This window comes from Pinus tabuliformis, chromosome 7 (assembly GCF_031772625.1).
Source record: "Pinus tabuliformis cultivar Carrire ecotype Pingquan chromosome 7, CPIR1, whole genome shotgun sequence".
Lineage (NCBI taxonomy): Eukaryota > Viridiplantae > Streptophyta > Pinopsida > Pinales > Pinaceae > Pinus > Pinus tabuliformis.
The window spans coordinates 1061824619-1061851176 of NC_142293.1; the positions used below are offsets into that span (position 1 = coordinate 1061824619).

Below are 26558 nucleotides of genomic sequence, written 5' to 3' on the forward strand. Positions count from 1 at the left end.
GATGTCACACCACTAATACTTCTCCATGGAATCTGTATAGGTAAACCACAAATGCAGAATTCCATTAGAATATTGTGTTTATTGAATACACAAATGAAATCATTGCATTTCTTTAAAATATCTTTTGAAATCAAAATTACCGAAATTACATATCGATAACCGAGTGGGTGTAAGATAAAATTCACCCGTGTCATTCACAGAAAGCATGAGAAAAAACCTAATACTATATATAAAACCAAGAAAAATTCAAATTCATCACTTCTAGGGACCTCATAACCACCCTGCCAAATTGTGTTTTTAAAACCGGAACCGGTGACCGAACCGGCCCACCTAATGAACCGGTTTACCGACCGGAACCGGTCTAACCGGGACTGGTTTGGTCTAAACGAACCGGTTTTTAAAAAATACATTAAATAATTAATTTTTAATGAAACAAAACTATTTTTAAGATGTAAAACCATGATTCCAAGCCAATAGAGACAAAATATGCAAAGTTTGCTCATTTATATACCATGCAAAGGTGAATATATCAAAATGGCACCGAGTGCAATACATATCATCGACAAAATAGCAAAATACATAAGAAATGAGGCTCTAAATGGCCTATAAAGTCCAAAAACAATGTTGCAAGCTATGAGGCCATTGGCCTACTACAAGTCTACAGTGTACACATGATCAATCATCAAGTCCATCACCACTACTAGACACATGATCATCATCAGGAGCTACATAGACATCATCTGGTTCAGAGTCTGAGGATGCCTCTGCCTCATCTGCAACATCAGTATCAATGCCACCAATGACAATAGAAGTGGACCTAATGGAAGCACGAGTTTGTCGACCTGCACGACTAGTGCCTTCCATTGGTTCCTTGCCTTTCCTTGATGCCGCTACTGATCCTGGTTCTGATGCCGCCACATAATCTGCCTCATCCTCCGCTAAAGCCATGTCGATATCAAAATCAGCCTCAAACACAGGATCTTCAGTCTCCTCCACCCATTCTGATGTTGGATCAATATCGTCCAACACAATGGGATCTAGATCAGGTGATTTGCTCATCATTTGGTTCCTCCTCAGTCAAAGGTTGTATTGCACAAAAACAAGATCATTTAACCGTTTTTGTTCCAAACGGTTTCTCTTCTTCGTGTGTATGCGCTCAAAAACAGACCAATTGCGCTCACAACCTGAAGCACTGCAAGTTTGACTGAGGACTCTAATTGCAAACCTTTGCAATTGAGGACACTGGCCACCAAATGACTCCCACCAATGTGCTGCAAAGAAAAAGACAATAATTAGTAACTTAGTTTATAATTTGAATTGTAAAGAACGTAAACAATTTTAACTTGAAATGAAAAACAAAATGGAAATTGGAATTGCTTACCTGGTTGGTCCACATCTCTTGCCATCTTTGCCAAGTTTTTGCCAAAAGTACCACTTGCTTGATTGAAAATAGTAAGCTGTCTATGTATATCCAACTGGTCTACATGGTTAGGGACCATGCGCTCCAAGCAATCAATCAATCCAGCTCTGACCTCCCCATCATGCTGATCTCCTAGCCGATTTTTATAGTGATACCTTGGGTTCAAAAAATACCCGGTTGCATGTATAGGACGATGGAGTTGATTGTTCCATCTGTTATCAATGATCTCCCATATACGGCCATATTTAGCTAACCTGTCATTGTAAGCTGCCCGTATCTGCTCCTTTGCCTGATCCATAGCTTCATAAATGTAGCCCATGGCCAATCTTTCCCCATCCACCAACCTTAGCACCTTAACAAGGGGCTCGATAATTTTCACAAGCTCTACAGACCTTTTCCAAAAATAAGTGTCTAACACTTTCTTTTTGGTGTCTTTTCCATCTGGTCTACGAGCCCACCGAGATTCAGACCATTCATCAGAGGAAAACATTTTCTGCAAGTTTCTATGTTGACCATTGAGACATTGCAACGTGAGGAAGTGAGTTGCAAATCTCGTAATTGCAGGCCTAACAAGCTCTTTGCCTCCAGTGTGTTTCCTCATTAGGCTCAATACCCATGAGTGGTTGTAAATGTATTTTGTAATGCACTTGGCATGCTCTACAGTGTTTTTTACCCACTCCACCTTGCCTATATCCTCAAGCATGAGGTCTATGCAATGTGCAGCACATGGAGTCCAAAATATGGTCTTATATTTGGCCTCAAGCATCTTTCCAGCAAGAACATAGTTTGAGGCATTATCAGTGATGACCTGCACAACATGCTGCTCCCCAACTTCCTGAATAATGTTATCCAAAAGCTCAAATAGAAGGCTTGCATCCTTTACCCTATCAGATGCATCAACTGATTTCAAAAACATGGTTCCTTGAGGGCAAGAAACAAGGAAATTAATGATAGTGCGGTTCTTTCCATCGGTCCATCCATCTGACATAATGGAACAACCTGTTTTGACCCATGACTCTTTAAACTCAACCAAATACTCATCAATGGAAGATATCTCTTTTTGCAAAAGAGCTCCCCTCAAGTCATGCATACTAGGGCCTTTGAAGCCCTTTCCTGCAGCTATAACAGAGTCCCACATAGCTTGGTAATAAGGTGAGCGAGCAGCATTAAATGGGATATCTGAATCATACCACCATCTAGCAATGTATTGGTGAGAAGTTTCTTTGCATTGTTTTTTCCAATGCTGATCCAAAGTGGGTTGAGAACTTGGCTGGGAGGAAGTGGGATTAGATTTAGAAGAGGCAATGGTGGCAGAAGATGAGAAATAACTTTGGATGTTTGGTCTCTTTGTTCCTTTTGATGGTTGGCCAACTCCAACAGAAGGATGAACATAGTGAAAGGGGTCATTGGTGGAAGGGATAGAAGTGGAGTCTTGAATCTCATAATCATCATACCCACTCTGTTTCAAAACATTCATGGTTTCCATTAATTCCCTCTTCCTTGCAATTTCATCTTGGATGGCCTTCTCCCTAGCCTTATCCTCATAAAATTTTTCAAGCTTGGCAATGTATTCTGCCCTAATAGGACCTAACAGTTCTTTTGGTGCATCACATGGCTTTACTTGGCCTCTTACCCCAGCCAAGTGTTGTTTCAACCTAAGAATACCCCCACCTCCAATAGATTTATGGCATAATTTGCATATCATTTTTCCCTCAATTACATCACAATGAACCCATGCACTGTCCTTTCCTTTTGGAGCCATGTTTGCTTGAAATAATAACAATTTGCAAATAAATCTGCCATTTAAAAAAAAAATTGCAGCTAAGGAACATGGAAAACCAATGATAAATGTAGGAAAAAAATGCACATGCAAGCTACAAAATTTGATAGCATAGAGCTAGAGAGTTCATAGGCTTAGCATAGATGATAGATCATTGAAGTGAGAAGTTTATAGCACAAAAAAAATAATTCATGGACAGCAGACTCAAATGAGGAATTATCAAGTGCAAATCCTTACCTGGAAATGCAAAGTAGCTCCCTTAGCCTCCTCTTGATGATGGCAACTCCACTGACAGCTACACACTATCTCCAAAATAGCTCCAACTCCAACTCCAAGATGACTACTTCAGCAAAAACTCCACACTCTCCAAGCTCACAAACAAACTCACAAACACTCACAAACACTCCAAATCAGTTGTGTGAGACAAATGAGAGTGAGAGGGGTGTCTTATAGCAAGTGTGAGGGTGTTTTTGGAGGGAAAATACCTTTCCCTCACCCCCAAAACCCCTAAACCGCCCTCATTTCCAAAACCGCTGCGCTTTTTTGCTTTAACCGGCGGCCTGTCCATAAACCGGCCGGTTTAGGACGGAACCGGCCGGTTTGCTATAAACCGGCCGGTTCCGCCCTAAACCGGCCGGTTTTTACCGGTTAGGGCCTTTTTTTGGGCACGAGGGGGTCTAAACCGGGTTAGAAGGGCCGGTTCGGACCGGCCAGGCTTCCAACCGGCCGGTTAGGCCGGTAACCGGTTTTTTCCACCGGTTTTTAAAACTATGCTGCCAATACATAAGTATGTTCATGTTTGCAGTTAGAAAAATTACCCAAATTACAATTTGTTTACTCCAGCCTATGTTGGAAAGTTAAAGAAGGATGATTAGTGCAATCAATCCATTCCTTTTAGCCCTGGATTTGTTTCAGTTTAAAACAGAAGTTTACAAATATACTTGTCCAATGTCTATGCTTTAACCATTCACCTTAAGATGTTTTTACAATATAATTTCCTAAGTTTATTTAATATCTTCATTATCATAAAAACCAACCTATATCCATCTTAACTCCACATCTACCACTCTTAGGAGGATGAAATCTATTTATCCCTCTGAGCACTTGGTAGACCCAGAATTAAGATGGATCTAAGATGATAGAATTTCCCCTTTAAATAGTCTATGCTCACATGAATACCATGGTATTACCATGGGTCAATACCATGGGTTATCATAAACCTAGAGCTTAAAAATTACTATTAGTAATTTATAAAAATTAATAAAATTAATAGTTGATTTTTATTTTATTTTTTATTTTAATCAAGCTAAAAATTTTAACATACATTAAATTACAACATCCATTTTTACTCTTGATCCACCAAGCCCCGAGAGGGATCAAATATTTTTCACTCTATGCTAGTTTGCATATCACGATATTGGATACCTCTCGGGGATTAGTAGATCCAAAGTAAAGATGGATCTATGCTGGTTTAATTCCCCCATTTAAATAGGCTACATTCCAGGTGAATACCATGGGTCAATACCATGTGCCATTTTGGTGAATACCATGGGTCAATACCATGTGCCATTTTTATTTTTATTAATATTAATATTAGGGTTAATAATGTTTTCTTGCATGGTATTAATAATAATCTAGCCCATGGTATTTGTCCCATAGTATTTTGCCCATAGGTTTCACCTAAATATAATGCATTTTTTGAGTGTTCATAAATATAAGGTGACTTATGGAGTAAATATAAAAAAATGTTTTATTTGTTTACCATACCTCTCATTTATTTATATTTTTATTAATTTACCATACCTCTTTTACAAATATGGTATTTGGCCCATAGGATTCACTTAAATAAAACCTCTTTTTTGAGCTTTCATAAATAGAACAAAGGTTATGGACTAAATATAAAAAGACGTTTTATTTATTTGTCATACCTCCACTTTACTTATATTTTTATTTGTTTACACCCTTGCATGTATATAAGGTGACTTATGGAGTAAATATAAAAAATGTTTTATTTATTTACCATACCTCTCATTTATTCATATTTTAATTAATTTACCATAGCCTTTTATAAATATGGTATTTGGCCCATAGGATTCACTTAAATAAAACCTATTCTTGAACATTAGAACAAATGGAAGGTTGTAACTCCAACTTTCAAGGGTTAAATTTACCTGTTTTACCCTCTCCCTTAAAATAAGGTGGGCTATTTGAGGTGATTTGTAAAAATGTACTATGATACAAAATATTCGCCCACTAAAAATTTAAAACCCCTTAATTTCGCCGAAGGGTGAACATTCGCCCCCTAAAATTTTCCATGGTGAAGAATAATCCTAGTGGTGAATTTTAACTAGCTCTCCCATGAAAATCCTTGTTCCATCTCAATAGGTAATTGCTAGGGTTTTTTATGCTAGGGCATCAATTATCCTTCCTCCTTAGCAACTTTTTGGTCATTTAATCAACTCATAGACTCCATCCACCCAAGGATAAGGCATTGGCCCTCCTTTGTTGATGATCACCTTAACTTTTAATCCATAAATTCTCTCTCTCCTTTCCTTGCCCTATTCTGACCCTTTTAAGGCCAAGCGACAACGCTAGGGCTTGGTCTGAATTCCTACAGAAGAGGAAGTTCTAGAGTTGGAGAGTCTAAATGCCAAGAGGATAGTGGTTGCCACGAAATCCTTCCTTTTGGTAGGTATTCACTTCAATTTTATCAATAAATTTCTCTGCCCTAGTTACTAGCCCTAAGTTAACCCTAGTTTGGATTTTGCTTCAACTTGGGGACCTTTCGAGGGTTCCATGTGCCTTGTTCTTATTGAAAATCATTATTGGAAGACCTTTCTCCTTGCCTTGACCTTTGGCCATCCAAACACTCAACCTACTAATCAAGCCCTAGGTCTTGTGCCTCATCTAATAGGCCTCTATCAAGAAAGTGAATTACCTCCTATTGGAACCCTAAGCCTAAATTGTGACTTTCTTGTAGAAGGCCTCATTATGTCACCTTGTACTTTAACCTTAGAATACCCCTTAGGTGACCTTCTCACATACCAAGACTCCTCCCATCGGTGAAAATCCATAAAGAGCAAGGGGTTTTGGCTGTGGTGACAGTGGGCCATCACCCCATTGTTTTCACTTGGTCTAGTGTTAGCCTTGTAGGGTGCCCCTCTCCAAGGCCTGGTAGATTTTGCGGTAACAGAGATATAAACCACAAAATAGTTATCTTCACAAAAAGAGAACAACAATGAGAGTATCATGAAATTCAAGACTTTCAAGAATTACATATGAAACTACTCCCAATACGAAAATTTGAACACTCAATAGAGTTAAAACCAAGATTTTCCCTTGTCAACGTTGATATCCTCGTTATCATAAAATTGAGATAGAACACTTAATTCCAATTAAAATATGTAGTCATAGGCAAGAGTAGGAGTCCATATTCATCTCCAATGATCTTAGTTAGAAGGAAAGAGGGGTCCTATTACCCACCATAAGTGGGTAATCCCTAGGCGAAAAATTTTCTCCCCATTGATCAGCCAGCCAACTAGCAGCCCTATGATGATCCATAGATAGCTTTACTTCGTGCTTTCTCCCATCTAACATATTTCTTGAAGGAAGGTGGGTCATCTATCAAAAGGTACACTAACCATTTATGTGATTATGTGCTTTCATTTAATGTTTGGGGTAGATTAAATAGGATGACAGGCCAAGTTGGAATATTGACCACTCTTGATTGTACCCTTGTTCCCATACTTCAACTAGGAGATTATCCTTTGCCCCTAGTCTAGTCTGAACTCCCCTGAGGCCCTTTTCCTTCCACTACTAGGAAGGACACTAATAAGAGGTATTGATTGATATAGGGTGCCCATGGTAATCCATACTTACCACCTTCAATGTTTCCCTTATATCCACCTCCATTCCTTGGGTTGATTGTCATTGGTCATTGGGCAATAGGAATAGCACCCTATATCCTCATCTCTGCATTAAGGCCCAAAAATTTTCCCTAAGAGGTTGATGCAACTAAAATAAAGATAAAAGCATATGAAGTCACAAATGAAAGAAAATGAAAAATGCAAAAGATGGTTGGAACATTGAATAAGCGCATGGGTGAAAACTAGCATGAGCTCTACCCCCCTCATTTACCATCACCTAGTTCCTAAGCATTCATGCTCTATCTTAATGAAGGAACTTATGAATGTCCCAACCCCAATGAGCGATAAACTAGTACATCCTTAAGGGGTATTGGAAATGCATAAAGCAATCTAAGTTACCTAAGCTATGCAAGAACGAAAGACAAATAATTAAAGTAAAAGGCACACCAGGGAGTGGAAAAAGCAAGAAGAGGAAAGGGGTAACTAATGCCTCCATGATTGCTCCCTCTTCTCATCATTACTCTTGATGTTAGACCCCCTTCAGCTAGTACCATGGCTATGGCCATCTTCTTTGGAGTCTTTCGCATTCCATGACCACATTTATCACATGCATTTATGGATAGATGGACCTACCTGTGAAATGCCCCTCCCCTTAGGGGTTGGAAGCACCTAATAGGGTTAATTGTATAATCACCCCTAACATAAGTGTGGTAACTTGCTTACAAATCATATAAACCAGGTTTTTTTCTTCTGAAAAAACTTGCTTACAAATCACGAACTAGAAAAACACTTGAAGGCAAGGCTTGAGTGAAGTATTTTTGGGCCCCTAACATTGAATATGGTCCACTATGATGCTTTAACGGTTTTTGTCCCTTATAATGTTGATATGACTTGATCTTGAGAGTATGTTTCAAGTGGTTCATCTCACATGCAACAAAGATCTCTTGAGGGATGGCTTGATACCTCTCCAACACAATAAAAAGGACATATGGCCTAGCTTTGAGAGCGCATATGACATTGTAGCCTCAATGTTGCCCCTCTTGAGATGAGCATTGGGCTTTGAGGAGCCTCCACATAGTTGTATACCCCTTGCTACACCTCTAGATGCTAGAGCCAAGGTGGTGGCCTGATTGATGGTGCACCCAGATGGACCCAAGACACTCCAAGGTTGGTCTTGAACTTGTTTGATGAAGTCTGGACGTTACCTTGTGCCAAAGCCCAGACAATGATGGAGACCATTTGAGATGATTTAGGAGGGTTAGCACACCTTGTTCTGATGCTAAAGCTTAACCCTAGGGCTGCCACGTCACCCATGCATGCCCTAGGAAGGTGATGTAAGCCTTTGTGATAATGACATCTTGGTGGAGGAGATGTTACTTGGAGAAACACCCATGCAATTTGATGATGTCCCTTGGAGTGAGTAGCACTCATAAATCCACCTTGTCACTTGCTTGATGGAGATGCCCATTTTTTAAGGATGGCGTCATTTTGGAGAGCCTTTCCTCCCACATGTGTGGAGGATTTCTGTTATTTTTTACTATGATTTATCATTTGTAAAGTTAACTTTATGTCAGCTTGTGACCTATCAGCCTAGTTGAATGCTTTAAGCAAGCATTTAGGGATTTTTCATTAAATTAATTAAAATTGACTTGGTTGCCCTCATATAAATATAGGGAAGTCATTCTCGTTCAATCATCATTAAACACACTCATCCCTCCTCTTGAGTGAGTCGGCACTAGCTCTTTTCTCTTTTTCTCTTGGACATAATGGATGAATGATGGTGTGAATTGTCTTGGGGAGGATATTTTTGCATGGAGAGACTTACTTATAGATTGATGAAGTGATTCTTGCTTGAATTATGCTATCTTCTTCCATTTTGCATGCTATTTTATGAAACTAGGATTTATCAAGGGTCATATTAAAAAGTGCAATATCTTTTATGAATTCATGTTTCTATGTGATTATACAAAATTTGTCATTCAAGAATCCATCAAAGGAACTTTTTTCATGCATCGTTTGACCTTAAATCTTCTACAAAAGTAGTCACTAGGACTTCTATGAGAAGTGAATTAGGCTTCCACCCTCTTTATCCAAGTCCTTTTATCATTGACCTCACCCTAATTAACTCCATTGCCCAACTGAATACAAGCACTAATCTAGTTGTGGGATCACCTTTTAAAATGTTTCTCACTCCTTTATTTCTTGATAACTAGGGTTAGGGTTTGATGTAAATTTGCATTTGATAGCAATTTGTCAACTACCCATAGCAATACACCCCCTTTTTCGCAAAAGGGATAGCGCTTGATCGACGTGTCCGTGCCATTCGACTGTCATCATCAGCCCGATCATGTTATGTTGTAAACCCAGTCTGCATGTGTAAATTGTAAATAATCTTAGCAGATCTGTGTCATGTATGTATTTGCCTAGGCAAACCTAATTTTCTAGTGATAATCTACGTTCCGAAAGGTTTTTTGTCTCACCAATCCATGATCGGCACAGTTTTCCTTTAGCCTAACCCCAAAGCCGGAATGGATTTTGTCATTAGAATCTTAGGGGAATCCTAGTGTGCTAGGTCGAGTTTATGTAAACGTAATTTGGAAATAATTCTAACTATTTGGTTAGGTTATTACAAATTGCTTGATCTGCTGGATTATGTTTGTGTCGCAGAACTGAGTGGTCTATGAGGATCTATGTCAAATGGGATTTCCCCCTTAAGATGTAAAATTGTAACAGTCATGATGTAAAGTGTCTTGAGGGTTAGAAAACGTTTTATCCCCTCATAAGTCCTAGGTCCTAGGTGATTTTTCCAAAGGCTAAGTTCGAGGATCAAATATAAGTAATAAATAAATAATAATAAAAAAATTAAAAAAATTAATAAATTAAAAATTAAAAAATATAAAAAAGAAAAATTAAAATTAAAATTAAAAAATAAAATAAATAATAAAATAAGTCAAAATTTTGAGAAAATAAATGCAAATTTAAATTTTTAATATATTAAAATGCATTTAAAAATTTCGACGGATGAGATTAAAAGGGATTTTGATCCTCATCGATGGTCGAGATCATTTTGACATGGATCACTCGAACAAGCCATTGGGAAATTTTCCTTTAAATAGGGGGTCAGGGGTCCATTTGAGATCATTCAATCTGAGAGTCGTGTGCTAAAGAAAGCTCTCTTGTAGTCATTTTTTGTGCAATAAAGAAAGACTTTGGGGTTATAAATCTTACTGGTGTTACTCTTCTGGAAATGCTGTAAGATGTTTTATTTTTCTGCATAAATTTAGTTTCAGCCATTGATAATAGCTTGATGAAGATTGATTTAGGCACAAGTATCTTGTTTGATCTTTGGGGTTTGAATGATAGTTTAATTTCTGAGTATAATGGCAAGTATCTCCATTTGATCTGAATTTCATTGTTGTTTTCTCCCTCTATGTTAATAGTTGATTTAAGCTGTGCAAGATATCCTTAATTTTGAGTTTATCATGTGTTAGGGGAAGTTCTTGGAGGAATCAGCCAACTCCTAGATTGCGTTTTTTGAAAGAGCCCAGCTAGTTTTAATCTCGGGCTTATCATTAGAATTTTTTGCAGATGCATGAAGGGTTTTCTAAAGCACCTCACATTAAGTTTAAAATTCTGGAAATATTTCTGTGGCATAACGATAAATCTGGCTACCTAGAGCCTTCAATTTGTAAATACTTTAATTATTTAGCTAGTTCTTAGGGTTTTTTGGGTTTCATTTATTTTTTGCATTTTCAGGTTCTGGCTGTTTGTTTTCATTGTTTTCAGGTTGCAGGTTACAAGTTGCAGATCTGAAGGTGAGCTTCAATCTTGAAGCCAGATCTAGGCCCTGGAGGGTAAGATCTGGCCTCAGAACCAATTTTCTGCAGGGGTACAATTCTGTTGTTTGGGGTTTCATTTGCGTTGCAGGAAAAAATTTCGAAAATTTTTATTATTGTGAAGTGGGTAAAACCCTTGCTGCTTCGCCATCTCCAAATCCGTTACCATCTGTATTGATCCATTTGCTGCCTGGTTCCAAAGCCTTATACGTTGTTCAACTACTCCAAGCTTCACACTGTCAAACGCAGCTCTTACCTGCAAATAAAATCAGAAACCACACTGCCCACGCCTCTGCCTTCAGCCATCCCCACGCAGCTGCCATTTGATTTTCTTTTTCCCCTACGCTTCTCATCTATCAGCTCATTCTCTCACATTTTTTCCTCACGTTGCTATAACCTGCAAAGCACAAATAAAAAAAAAGAAAAAAAGAAAAGAAAAGCGATCTCATAAACCGCCCGCCATCCAGAAACCTCAGCTCCCCTCCACGCAGTCTGCTTCCCCACCTGCATGTTGCCTTTCCACAGCATTCATACCTTCCTACGCATTGCTTCTCCCTCCATTGATTTACCAGAAACCCTCACGCAGTTATTTCCTCTGCGGTTTCACTTCCAGCTCTACGCTGCCCACAACTTCACCTGCAGCGAACTCACTCTTCTTCGCTGGTGAACAACTCCCTCTGCAATCGTATTCCTTCACCTTCTACGCATATCTATTTTCACTGTTGCTCGACCCTTCATCATCCCTGCCAAAGCTCCTTTCAGCTGTTGAAGTCTTCAGCTGCAAACCCTCCTTGCCTGTCGTCCAACTCTCACGCAAACAATAACCAGCAATTTTGATTTGTTTGCTTTTTGATTTATGGTTTAACGCAAGTTAGGGTAATATATCTTTTTGTATAGTTTAGTTTTAGATTTTAGAATTAAATTTTTAGTTTTAGATTTTAATTTCAATTCAATTTCTTTTTTTTGTTATTTGGTTTATAAGGTTAGTGCATGTATATATTTCTTTAGCTTAGGTTTAGTTTCGATTTTCTTTTTCTTTTGGTTAGGCTTTAGTTTTGATATTCAAATTTTTAAAGTTTAATTTAGTTTTAGATTTATTAAATTTTTGTTTAGTTTTAGATTTAAATTGCTTTAAATTTAGATTTAATTTTTAAAGTTTGATTTTAAAAATAATATCAAAAAATCATAAAAATTAAAAATTAAAAAAGGCATACATTTTTTTTTTTTTTTTAGTTTTTAGTTTTTAGAATTAGATTTTATTTTTTAATTTTAGATTTCATTTTTGTATATATTTTATTTTCGTCTAGTTTAGAATTAGACATTTTTTTAGTTTTATTTCATTTAAAAATATAAAAATACAAAAAAATGCATAAAAAAATTCCTTTTAGATTTTAGATTAGACTTTAGTTTAGATTTAAATTTTATTTATTCAGACTTTAGTTTTGTTTTATTTTAATCCTAAAATTTTATAAAAACATAAAAATAAATATAAAAATATTTAAAAATTAAAAATTTTGAAAAAGCTTAACAAAAAATTGAAAATTCATTTTTTGGCGTCTTTCGTGGTATCTATGTTCCACTTTTCTATAGTTAAATGCACTTAAATGTTTATTTAAAGTTAGCTATATGAAAGTGGTAACTGGTTAGCATTTAAATTGTATGGTTGTTTAAAGCATTCAATCTTTAGAAATTTAATTGCTGGATCATTATTAAAGCATTGTGAGTTTATTGAATAGTTTGTATTGCTTGGGATATTTGATAATAAATGATTGTTTTACAAGGTTCATATTTCTGCAACATTTAATAAATAATCATTTAATCATTAACTCCATAAGGCACTGGGACATTAATTTCTAACATCAATCAAGTGCTAAATTGTCTTGCTGTGTCTCCCAACCCAACTAGTCCACAGTTGGTCTTCCTTTATCCCATAGGGTCTACCCCCCTTAGCCTCGGGAGGCGGCTTAAACGGAGAGATCGGGGATCAGGGTGACAGCCCCCGGTCTGAGCATTGTCACGTTGCCCAAACAATCTGTGAGACAACAGCACTCATTAATATTTGAAAGACAAATTATAGCATTTATTGCATGTTTTCACCCCAAATTTAGAGCTGATTTCTAGGGTTTATGTTGCTATTCTATGCATTTTTAACCATTAAAAACCTAAAGTTGACCTATCCTTTGCTTATCGCTATGATAGCCTTCAATCCTTTGTTAATCTATTTACTTAGATGGTATTTCTTTATTTTTATATACTTTTACATGTTGTAAATCTGCCTATCATAAAAACCATAGCTTATAACAACTTTTCTTTAGCTTAATGGGCTGGTGGAAAGCGTACTTGAACATTTGTGACTCTTATCTTGGCCTCCAAGGATTTGCTGGTACCTTCTCTAAAACCATTAGACTCTTATCACCCTTGAACCCTCCTTTATTGAAGACGTTTCTAGGTAATTTATCTGCAAGCTCCTTAGAGAGCCATTTGGCTTGAAACCCTAGTCATCTAACATCTAAGCCTTTCCAAAGAAGCCTCCCTTGTGGGGATAACATCCAACCACAAAACAGCAAGAGAAAAGCCCCTGAGGTGACAATGGTGGTTGATCTTATTGTTGCCATAAAACCTAGGTTGCCTAGGGAGCCTTTGCACTAGGCCTACTAGATTTTGTGGTAAGATGTCCTTTAGTATATGTATAGATTACAAAGCATTAACCAATCAGAAAAGATTTATGATATCCTTCATTAATGAAATGCTCGATGAACTGCATGGTGCCAAGTATTTCTCCAAATTGGATTTATGATCAAGATATTATCAGATTGAAATTCACTTACAGATATGGAAAAGAGAGCCTTTAGAATACATGAATGCCTTTATGAGTTTAAGGTGATGCTATTTGGGTTCACAAACACCCCTACCACCTCTTAATCAGCTATGAATGAATTATTCCAACCTTTCCTTGGGAAATTTTCCCTAGTGTTTTTTGATGATATCCTCATCTATAGTAAGGTGTGGAAGGAACACCTCAACACTTAGAACAAGTCCTAACAGTTCTTGAAGAAAATCGATACCACACAAAAATATCTTATACTGTAACATTGGAGAGAAAGAAGTCAAATACTTGGGCCACATAATATCTGGAGTTAAGGTGGATCCAATAAAATTAAGACAATCACCAACAGGCCAGGCCCAGGCCAAAAATGTTTTAAAAATAAGAAGATTTGTAAGCTTAACTCAGCACTATAGAATATTCACACAGAATTACACACACACAGCAACACCATTGTTTAATTCACTACGAAAAAATGCCTTTCAATGGAATGAAAAGGCAGAACAAGCCTTCCCTAAACACAAAAAATTGATGACCACAGCTCCGGTATTAGCTACTCCTCATTTCTCCAAACCATTTACTGTAGAATGTGATGCTTCTTGAGTGGGAATTGGAGCAATATGACCAGAGTCTTTAAAAGTGGAAAATTCAACAACCAAGAATGTCTGAAATCTACATAAGATAAGGAGATCCTCACAATTATACATGCATAAATCAAATGGCAGCAAAACTTGTCAGAAAATAAATTTTTAGTCCAAACTGATCACGATAGTCTTAAATATGTATTATAACTAAAGACCTTGACTATGGGGCAACAAAAGTGGATGGAAAAGACAATCCTTTGACATTGAAATACTACCCAAAAAGGAAAAATCAATGCCGCCGGAAAGCATGAAGAGATATATTCATATGAAATGTCCACTATTGCACCTGATTGGATAGATGACGTTAGGGAAGAATACATCAAAGACACTGAAACAACACAAATCATTGAGGATATTGAACACAATACAAAATTTACTTGGAAAAATGATATTCTCTGGTATAAAGATCATATCTACCTACCTCCTTCCTCTAAATGTAAACATCAAATTTTGCAGGAAGTACATAAGTCACCACAAGCTGGTAATAGAGGTTTCATAAAAACATATTACAGTGCCAGCTAATCTTACTACAAGAAAGGAATGAAGAATGATATAAAAAGGTACATGGTAAAATGTGACACGTGTCAAAGGAACAATAGTAATCTCTTCCCACAGCCCAGTTTACTATAGTCCCTACACATCCCACACCAAAACCGGGAAGAGATTTCAATGGCTTTCATAAACAAAATTCCATTATCAAAAAGGAAAGGTCATTTTTTTATGGTGGTAGATAGGCTGAAAAAATATGCACATTTTATATCTATCCAAAAATACAAGAAAGAAAAACAAATAGCAGAAGCATGTTTTTAAGTTATATGCTAATTGCATGGATTTCCAAAGGTGATTGTAAGCAATCATGATTCCAAATTTAAAAGCAACTTTTCCAACGAACTATCTAAGCAGGTGGCAATATCTCTCACTACGAATTTTGCATACCATCCCAAGACTAACAGACAAACTAAGGCAATTAACAAATATATAGAAACATGTTTTCAATGTTTCTTAACTGATAAGAAAAATAAATGGTTGTGTTACCCACCATTTTGTGGGTGATATCCCTAAGAGAAAAAAGTTCTCCAAAATGGTCCTTAGTCAACAGCCGGTAGCCCCTTACAACCACCAACTAGCTCGTACTACCACTTCTCTACCACCTGAGCCAGCCATGTGGTCCCTCACCCATCTGTCATGATCGTATGTTTGAAGGTGGGCCTCCCGAACCTAAAGGTATGCCTTGTCATTTGGTAATTGAGTATTATAGTCTGTTTATCAAGGACACTTTTGGGCATGGATTAATGGGGAGATACGGCGAAAAGAATGGGCTAGGTCTGTGCTCTTGTCCCCTAGACCCCTTTTTGGATATTAACGTTGGGTTCTAGCCCCGTGGGATCTCTTTTACTAACCACTTGGCTTTAGGGATGGTATTTCATGGGAAACCCTCATTTTGGTTGCGGGTCCCAGCTCCCTTATCCCCATATATTCCATCCATTCCACTCATTATTACCCCATTCATCATTTCTCCCACCTGGGTCCACATTCCTCCACTAGGTCCACATAGGGCTAACTCTCCCCTTCCCCTTGACCACACCTTGGGGCAAGCCTAGAATGATGCCCTGGAGGTTGATGCAACTAAAAAGAAAAGTAAAAGCACAATTGGCCACATTCAATAGGAAAACCTACCACACATTTAGCATGTGGGTAAAAGTCAATACATGAGCTCTACCCCATCATCATGGCCATCACCCCGGTTCCTACAAGTTCTATGAACCTCCTTCATCATATAGGAAACCATGATTATCCCAACCCTTAGTGGGCAATGAACTGCCCTACTTAAAAGGGCGTATTCACTGCTATATCTCACACATCATGCTCTTACCCCTTGAGCCCCGAGAAGTTAATTAAAGAAAAATCATAAAAAGGCAAAAGGCGTAAAAAGAAGGGTGGAAAAATCAAGGTCGGGGCACCTCATGTACCATGATTGTTCCCTCCTATACATTATATACCCAAGTGTGGGCTTCACTTCTACTAACTACCCTTGTACCCTAGCATGTGGCCGAGGACTGCCCCTTCTCATTCCCTACTCCATTCACCACTTTATCACATGCCACCACCTTTTAAAGGATGTACCTTGGACATATTATCCCCTTTAAAGGTAGAAACCACCTAATAGGATACTTGGTTAACCCCATTTGGAGTTTGGAGACATTAGCACATGCCAAAGCCCATTATTGAAGGGCAGGGCATTATGAAGTCCCCATTTGTGATCCATGGTTTGTAAGCTCTTTTACTCGATTTTCTTGATGACTTGTTGTACTAGAAGGCTAGGGGACGCATTGGATCTTATGCAGGATTGCAAATGGTCTCCATCTTGGGTTTGGTCTCCTTATACAGGGTCCTAACCCTCCAAAGGGCTACATTGGCACATGTAGGGTGTGTGTTAAGAGCCATAGGCCTCCATAGCATTAGACAACACTCCATGGATCCCCATAGATGTTCAAAGACTGCTCAAGATTCGCTTATTGGGCGAGGAAAATGCACCTGGTTCACCTTTGCCCAACCAGCCCCACAGATATACCATGCACTTGGCAGCTAACCCAGGACTTGTAGGATGATGTGGCATCACCTACAACAACATCTAAGCCCTTACAGATGGTCTACAGGCATCTTCGACTTACATGGAGACTCATGAGGTCACTTGTGTGCCCTCACAGCCATTGGGAGCACCACAGGTTTATTATGTGGAGAACAAGGGGTCAACCCCTTATCCATTACTTTTGGAAGTCCAACGCATCATTTTGGCACTTATGGACTTCATTAGGCCTCTTAGAGAGCCCAATGACATGCATTATTAATCATTCAACCCCTTGGGAGGCTTATTATTTTATTTGTAAGCTAGTTTGGTGGGCTTGTCACCGATAGATAGTTTTTTGCACATTATTTTAGTTGATAGGCTAATGTAGGCTCAAATTAGGTAATTCAAACTCCTAATGAGTGTATAAATATGAGAGACATGAATTCATTTGTATCATCGCAATGGATTGGATCATTCTTCTCTTTAGAGAATTTCGCACTTTTTCTGGGATGATGAATTGGAGTATGGATGAATTTTGATGTTTGGATTAGAGTATTTTATCTTGGAGCTTCTTTATTGTCAAATTGTTGATGGTTGGATATGTTCTATTACAAGTAAGTATACACGTTTAATGCTATTCTTGTTTTACTTTTATGCATTGAACCGGATTTTCACTATATTAGAGCTAATTGTTGCATTGCATAATTACAAAATTGTGAAATTATTGTTTCTATATAGCATCTCTCAATGTTTGGGCATTGTATGTGAATGAAATCTCCTACGGATAATTCCACCAGTGAATTTATCATGATAAGCCATCTCCTTTTGCAAAGCGAAGTATAAAAACTTTGAGGTCTCTTCTTCTTGCCCTAAAGGCCAAGCGAAGTAGCCCTTAAGGCGTCCTTGACTAAATACGAGTTTGGTTCTCATCATTCTCCTAGACTCCATTCTCCCCGAGGGATTAGCAACTAGTCCACCATTAGGTGATCATTCAAAGAACATTTTTTTTCACCTCTCCCTTTCTCTTCTAGGTCTAGCCAAGTTGGGTCACCTAGGGCATCACTTTCCCGACAAAATAGCCAAAGAAAAATTTTGATCTCCTAGCCTCTACTGTGTTGGTGTGTCCTCAAGGCCTCCTCCAATTTTGAAGCCATTCTGATGATGGAGTTGTGAGATAACCCAAGCCCTAGCTCTAAGATCAAACTTTGCCCTAGTATTCCCTAGGCTAGCACCTCATAAGATCAATTTGACAGCTTTAATTGGAAATTCTTGCTTTGATCCTTTCCCCTTTCTTATCTGGGTTAATAACATCATTGGTTGCTAGATTCTCTCTCCTTAACCTAGGTTAGGTCCACTTGCTCTCGTGTGGTCCCATACCTTTGAAAGGTCAATTCTTCAAGAACCATTCAGGAAGCCAAGTTCAATAAAGATTTTAGGATTGGGAAACTCCTTTACAAGGCATATTCCTCTAACCTAACCCTTAAATCCTCCCCTCCTTATCCTAGAAACCTTTGTACCTTGCTTAAAGAGCAAGTAAGCTCCATTCTTTACCCGCTTCTAAGAAAAGGATCATCGGGGTCACTTCACATCCATTTGTTGATTCATCCTTCACAAGTGACTTCCATATACCAGGTCGCCTCCTGTCGGTGAAAGTCTGTAAAGAGTAGGGAGTCTTAGCTAAGGTGCAGTGGGATAAGTCTCCATTGCTGCCCTTGGCTTAGCAGTTGTCTCCTTTAGGAATCCCCTTTAGGTCCCTTGCAAGTTTTAGCAGTAACATTTTGGCGTTGTTGTCGGGGACAAGAAACATTTGTTTTCTGCCCCATACGACATATTGACATATCATTATTGGCGACTCCATTGTAAGAACGAAGCCCTAGTTCTTCATTGATCTCTAAAGTCAATGCTTGTAGGGTGAAGCAAGCATTTGTCAAGGCAATTTCATTCACCCTGCTAACCCCCATGTCATTAAGGACCCAGCAACGCGTTGACTACATATATTCCCGCCATAAAAGTAATAGGGATTCCGTAGTATTCCTCATTGGAATGCATGAAGAATATGCCAATGTTCGATGGGGATCCACATTCCGCAACCAATCACATCGTAAGGTTCATAAGGTACCTTTCAAAGCAAAATATAACTCAACCTTGTGACCAAATGGAATTATTTGTCCTATCCATTGCCCCAAATATTGATTCGCTTGAGTCATGTGAACCTAAAAGCATTCTCTCTCTTCCAATGTTGACTACGCATTTCTTGTTACATGAAGGGCCAGGTTTCCAATCTCATGAAGATATATTTCAAATGTTGGACGTGGCCCTTCGAGAGGAGGAAGTTATTGAATATGGTTTTATGCTTGAGGAAGAGTCTCTGCATACTTTAAGAATGGTGCCAAAGGAGAGCCTCATGAATTGGAAAGCATGTCCTCTAAGGATAATGAGGAAGATATCAACCCCAAGAACCCTCAGACATTGCAAGAATGGATGATGGAGTATGAAAAGTCTTGTAGGAAACTGATAGCCAAATATAACTCCCAAGAGATTTTCTCCCACTCTTGTGAGCAATCGAAAAGGCTTCGTAACACGAAGAGTGAATATAAAGAGCCCGATGACTTCCTTCTTGAGGCATTTATCAAAATCATGTAGTAAATACCTTGGAGATCATTCTTCGGGAACGAATGAAGGAGGAAAAGTCCTCCCTATCTAAAGAAGAGAATGGCATCCTAACCAACACCAAATATATAGTGAAAAATGGGAGGATTCCGAGGAAGATCATGATAGTCAAATAAACAAAGAATTTATGAGTGGCTTTTGGGTTGTTGATTGGGGAATTGGGTATGATTATAGAAATGAAGACCCCATGGTTTCTCAAGTCCATAAGAACGAGCTCAAGGAAGAAGAAAATGCTCTACTCCTTCTGGATAACAATGTTGATCCTTATGAATCCTTTCCTAATGGTTGGAAAGGTCTCTTCTTTATGTTCCAAGATGATTCAATCAAAGAAGAGCCTTCCAAGATTGTGGGAAATTTTGATGACTCTAATATAGAAGAAATTGAGGAAGATGCTTCCCTAGGCCATGCCACCGATAAAGGATTTTTCTTCATGTTTGAGTGTTCCTCCCCTGCCCTGGAAATAGATGTTTGTGATGATGTTCATTCCCCTAGTCTTAATGAAGAGTTTATTTCCCTTTGAAAAACCAGGAATCGTGGTCTTTCCCCAGATACAATGATGAGTCCACTTCTTCTTTTCCCAATGACCAAAATAGTATCATCCTAAATATGTCTAAGTCTTTCACTCCTTCTTACCCTAAGGATGATAGGCCCGAGATAGTTCTTCATCAAAGATTCATATACTTGGTCATTGACATTTCCATCTCTTGGTTGGAGGATCAAATCCAATCCTCTCAACTGGTGTCTTTTCCTTCTTCCAGGGTTCCTTTCTATGGCATATGGGTCTCTTGTTTTCCCACATCCCTCCCTCGCAACCCCTCACATCGTTATTCCCATTTGTATTGTCAAGTTCACTGCAAAAATAATCATGGAAGCATGCATTCTTGTATTGATCAATTGACACGTAAGTTGCATTGGGTCTATGATTATACCTAGCACTTGACATTGTATCATATGCATGGTAGAGTAGGATGCATTGTGAGTTGATTTTGCATTAGAACTAACATCATATGATATTTCTCATGGTAGATTAGATGCATTTAAAGTAAAATTTGCATATTTTATTTTTCTATTGATTTTGCGGCCTAACATTAAGCATGGGTGATCATAAGACACTATGAAAAACATGTTGCCCTATGGGTTCAATCGTTGATATATGCAGGTAATAGGTCTATGGTAACCAAGAGATTGTCGGAGTTCTCGTGACTTCCTATTCGAGTAGCTTCGCCCACTTCTTCGAGAGATCACGTCTCAGTTGGAGCCAGATGTTACCCACCATTTTGTGGGAGATATCCCTAAAAGAAAAAAATTATCCAAGATGGTCCTCAGTCAGCATCCAGCAGCGACCAACTAGCTCGTCGTGCCATTTCTCCGCCACCTAAGCCAGCCATGTGGTCCTTCACCCATCTATCATGGTCATATGTTTGAAGGTGGGCCTCCCAAATCTAAAGGTATGCCTTGTCATTTGATAATTGAGTATTGTAGTTTGCTTATCATGGACACTTTTGGGCATGGCTTAATGGGGGGATTCAGCAAAAAGAATGGGCTAGGTCTATGCTCTTGTCCCCTCGACCCCTTTTTGGATATTAACCTTGGATTCTAGCCTTGTTGGATCTCTTTTAATGACCACTTGGCTTTAGGGATGGTATTTCATGGGAAACCCTCATTTTGGTTGCGTGGTCTCGGCTCCCTTATCCACATATATTCCCCCCTTGCCACTCATTATTACCCCATTCATCATTTCTCCCACCTGGGTCCACATTCCTCCACTAGGTCCACATAGGGCTAGCTCTTCCCTTCCCCTTGCCCACACCTTGGGTCAGGCCTAGAATGATGCCCCGGAGGTTGATGCAACTAAAAAGAAAAGTAAATGCACAATTGGCCACATTCAACACGAAAATGTACCACAAAATGCAAAATATGGTCAGGACAAACATATTTAGCACGTGGGCAAAAGCTAATACATGAGCTCCACCCCATCATTATGGCCATCACTCCGATTCCTACAGGTTCTATGAGCCTCCTTCATCATATAGGAATCCATGATTGTCCCAACCCCTAGTGGACAATGAATCGCCCTACCTTAAAAAGGCGTATCCACTGCTATATCTCACACATCATGCTCTTATCCCTTGAGCCTCAAGTAGTTAATTAAAGAAAAATCATAAAAAGGAAAAAGGCATATATAGAAGGGTGGAAAAATCAAGGTCGGGGCACCTCATGTACCACGATTGCTCCCTCCTATATATTATATACCCAAGTGCGGGCTAGCCTTCTACTAGCTACACTTGTACCCCGGCATGTGGCCCAGGGTTGCCCTTTCTCATTCCCTACTCCATTCACCTTTTTATCACATTCCACCACCTTTTAGAGGATGTACTTTGGACATATTATCCCCTTTAAAGGTAGAAACCACCTAATAGGATACTTGGTTAACCCCATTTGGAGTTTGGAGACATTAGCATATACCAAAGCCCATTATCGAAGGGCAAGCCATTATGAAGTCCCCATTTGTGATCCACGGTTTGTAAGCTCTTTGACTCGATTTCCTTGATGACTTGTTGTACTAGAAGGCTAGGGGGCACGTTGGATCTTATGCAGGATTGCAGATGGTCTCCATCTTGGGTTTGGTCTCCCTATACGGGGTCCTAACCATCCAGAGGGCTACATTGGCACATGTAGGGTGTGTGTTGAGAACCATGGGCCTCCACAGCATTTGACATCACTCCATGGATCCCCATAGATGTTCAGAGACTACACGAGATTCGCTTATTGGACGAGGAAGATGCACCTGATTCACCTTTGCCCAGCCAGCCCCACAGATGTATCATGCACTTGACAACTGACCTAGGACTTGTAGGATGATGTGGCATCACCTACACCATCATCTGAGCCCTTACAGATGGTCTACAAGCATCTTCGACTTGGAGACCCATGAGGTCACTTGTGTGCCCTCACAACCATTGGGAGCACCACAGGTTTGTTATGTGGAGAACAAGTGGTAAACCCCTTCTCCATTACTTTTGGGAGTCCAACTCATCATTTTGGCACTTATGGACTTCATCGGGCCTCTTAAACAGCCCAACAACATGCATTATTGATCATTCGACCTCTTGAGAGGCTTATTATTTTATTTGTGAACTAGTTTGGTGGGCTTGTCACCAATAGATAGTTATTTGCACACTATTTTAGTTGATGGGCTTATGTAGGCTCAAATTAGGTAATTCAAACTCCTAATGAGTGTATAAATAGGAGAGACATGAATTCATTTGTATCATCACTTTGGATTGGATCATTCTTCTCTTTGGAGAATTTCGCACTTTTTCTGGGATGATGAATTGGAGCATGGATGAATTTTGATGTTTGGACTAGAGTATTTTATCTTGGAGCTTCTTTATTATCAAATTGTTGATGGTTGGATATGTTCTATTGCATGTAAGTACACACATTTAATGCTATTCTTGTTTTACTTTTATGTATTGAATGGGATTTTCGCTATATTAGGGCTAATTGTTGCATTGCATAATTGCAAAATGTGGAATTATTGTTTCTATATAGCATCTCTCAATGTTTGGGCCATGTATGTGAATGAAATCTCCTAAGGATAATTCCACTAGTAAATTTATCATGATAAGCCATCTCCTTTTGCAAAGAGAAGTATAAAATATTTGAGGTCTCTTATTCTTGCCCTAAAGCCCAAGCGAAGTAGCCCTTAAACCCTCCTTGACTGAAATACGAGTTTGTTTCTCATCATTCTCCTAGACTCCATTCTCCCCAAGGGATTAGGAACTAATCCACCAATAGACGATCATTCAAAGAACATTGTTTTTCACCTCTCGCTTTCTCTTCTAGGTCTAGCCAAGTTGGGTCACCTAGGGCATCACTTTCCCGACAAAATATCCAAAGAAAAAGTTCGATCTCCTAGCCTCTACAAGGCCTCCTCAAATTTTGAAGCCATTCTGACGGTGGAGTTGTGAGATAACCCAAGCCCTAGCTTTGAGATCAAACTTTGCCATGGTATTCTCTAGGCTAGCACCTCATAGGATCAATTTGACACCTTTAATTGGAAATTCTTGCTTTGATCCTTTCCCCTTCCTTGTCTAGGTTAAGAACATCATTGGTTGCTAGATCCTCTCTCCTTAACCTAGGTTGGGTCCACTTGGTCCCATGTGGTCCCATACCTTTGAAAGGAAAATTCTTCAAGAACCATTCGGGAGGCCAAGTTCAATTAGGATTTTAAGATTGGGAAACTCCTTTACAAGGCATATTCCTCTAACCTAACCCTCAAATCCTCCCCTCCTTATCCTAGAAATCTTTGTACCTTGCTTGAATAGCAAGTAAGCTCCATTCTGGTAGCATCAGATGTGCTCTAATTCTCAAATATTGCATGGAGGCTTAGACACATGCATTCTCCAATACCTAGAAATCATTTTGGGAAATTCCATCCGGAGACGGTTTTATTCAAATAATTAATTATTTTTAATGGGACCCTAAGTCTAAACTTATGAAATTAAAATAATTAATGAGTATTAATCCAAACTGTGGGTGTAACTTCTAGAAGAAGATGAGGATCAAGCCAAAATGATCTAAGCCATTGATTAGAAGTTAATCTAGGTCATTTGTTGTCCAACAGAAAGATATAAGAAGAAGCTTGAGGGGCAATTGGAGAACACACATACGGGAGATCAGAAGTTTGATTTTCTGAAGCAGAGCAGCTACCGGAGAGATTTTCGATAGTGATCTTTTTCAATGAGGGGCAGGGATAATATCCGAAGGGAAATCTTTCCCGGTCGGAGAATACTCAACAGAGAAGGCAGAGAGAGATCCAACAGAGGCAGCGCAGAGCCAAAGAGGCTATGCAAAGCCACGCAGAGGCAGCGCAAAAGCCAAGAGGGAATCCGAAAATTTGCTAAAGGAATCGATTGCAGAAGTGGGAAGCCGGATTGTGAGACCGGGAGGTGCAAATCAAAGTTCCTGGGCAACAAATCAATCAATTGAAGGGGTGACGTTGTCCCCAGAGGGTGTGATGCTGGGCTGACGCAATGACAGCGTAGAGGCAGCCAGGGGCAGTGCATTCAGTGGCTGGATCAACCAGGATTTCCAGTGATAGTGTGAGGTAACCTCACTTATCTCTATGTCAATGATATTCTCTATAACTGGATTGTTGGGAAGGCATCCAGTTATTGTATTCATAAATTACTACTGCTTAATAATAAAACCCTTAGCTGTTGCACCAGTCTTCCCACACTAGGTTTTTCTGGGGACATTTGTCCAAAAATAACTATGTAGATGTGTTGTGTATTTCTTTCTTGTTTAGTTTCTTGTTTCCGCATATTATTTTAAATAGTGAAGGTTGCAGTTGTATTTACTTCAATATTTACCATAGAACACAGTAAACAACTTGCATGTAGGAGAAGTAACATCAGTTTGTTGTAGTAGGGATTCCGGGTTTAGGAATTTTCATAGGTGTCACTTCACATCCATTTGTTGATTAATCCTTCACAAGTGACTTCCATATACCGGGTCTCCTCCCATCGGTGAAAGTCCGTAAAGAGTAGGGAGTCTTCGCTGAGGTGACAACGGGATAAGTCTCCATTGTTGCCCTTGGCCTAGCAATTGTCCCCTTTAGGAATCCCCTTTAGGCCCCCTGCTAGTTTGAGCAGTAACAGGTTGCATTTAGCATAATCATGTTACAACTTCAGCTATCACACCTTTGCCAAAATGACACCATTTTAACCCTTTTATGGCCATGAACCTCCCAAGATGGAAAGCTTCATCCAATCAGTTATTAAGGTTCTAACAATTAGAGACTTCATAGAAGAATCTTAGAAGATAATCTGTTGAAAATTTTAAATTATAGCTTGAACAGGAACTTGTGCACAGGTTTAGTGCAAACATGTGAGTAGTAGTTCAAGATATTTTCAAAAAGTAAATCTATTTTTGAAAAGCAATTCTTTATAATTCACTTTAGTAAAAAAGTGAAATTATATTTAGTTGTTGAGTCTAAAAACGAGTACTTCATAGATGAACGATTTAGACTAGGAGTAATCTTAAAAATAGATTATGGTTGTGGTTTTGATTAAAAGTATAAAGGTAATTCAAGATAGAGTGTTTAGTTACTGTTCAATTGAGCAAAATGAGCAATTGGGAGAGAGAAAGAGAGCATGGATTTAGGAAAGAGGCAAATTCAAGCAGGAAGCAAAGGTTGCATAGATCGATTCCATACAAATCCATACAGTGGTGCAGATCCATATAGTTCTAGGAACCATATGGAACAGTTCCATACAATTGTAGGGGCAAAGCTTGTTGAAATATGTAACTAGGTTCGGTCTTCATAATGACGTGTAATCATGATTTTATGTATTTAATGAAAAGAGGAAAAATAAATTTATTATTGTTATTCTTGAGGCATGGGTTTCATGCTCAAGGGAAAATTATTTTTAGGTCAAGCACCCATTGAGTGCTTCTAGGTTTGTCATAAAGTCAATTGAGTCCTTGCATGTATTAAAGACCCATTTGAGCATGTTATATATTGTAAAGAAAATTTATTTGAGTCAAAATAGAGTCAAAAGACCCTCCAAGACATTGTCATGGTGCAAAGATCAAGTCAGCCTACATGAAGGGACAAGTCGGCATAAAGAGAATAATCCGTACCCCTCACAAGCCTATAAATAAGAAGAAACTCAACCTCATTTGGACACTCACTCAAGCAAGGTCGATCTCCTCAATATAGAAGCTGGGAAAGGAGATCAAGTTCGAAGTTTTGGGCCTTTCTCTCTTTTGTTAGGCTTTCTACAGTTACTAGGCAAGACGAAATTTTGACGCTGCATTGAAGTTGTGAAGTTGCATCGAAGTTGTGAAGCTACAAGGTTGAAGCTATGAAGCTGCAAGGTTGAAGTGATGAAGTTGCAAGGTTGAAGCTGTGAAGCTGCAAGGTCGAAGCTGTAATGAC

General features: G+C 38.8%; 2 protein-coding genes across 10 annotated transcripts in view; both read right to left on the reverse strand.

The window, feature by feature from the left end:
- LOC149251293 (putative LRR receptor-like serine/threonine-protein kinase At1g51820) overlaps positions 1 to 26558 on the reverse strand; it is a 338812-nt gene that overhangs the window by 262377 nt on the left and 49877 nt on the right. The gene's annotated exons all lie outside the window — the stretch shown is intronic.
- LOC149251296 (uncharacterized) lies at positions 640 to 3761 on the reverse strand. The gene is made up of 2 exons (XM_089456515.1): positions 1382 to 3761; positions 640 to 1271 (listed from the first exon to the last, which is right to left on the reverse strand). The coding sequence occupies exons 1-2, from the start codon at positions 3180 to 3182 to the stop codon at positions 1078 to 1080; spliced, it is 1995 nt and encodes a 664-aa protein (XP_089312641.1). The 5' UTR covers positions 3183 to 3761; the 3' UTR covers positions 640 to 1077.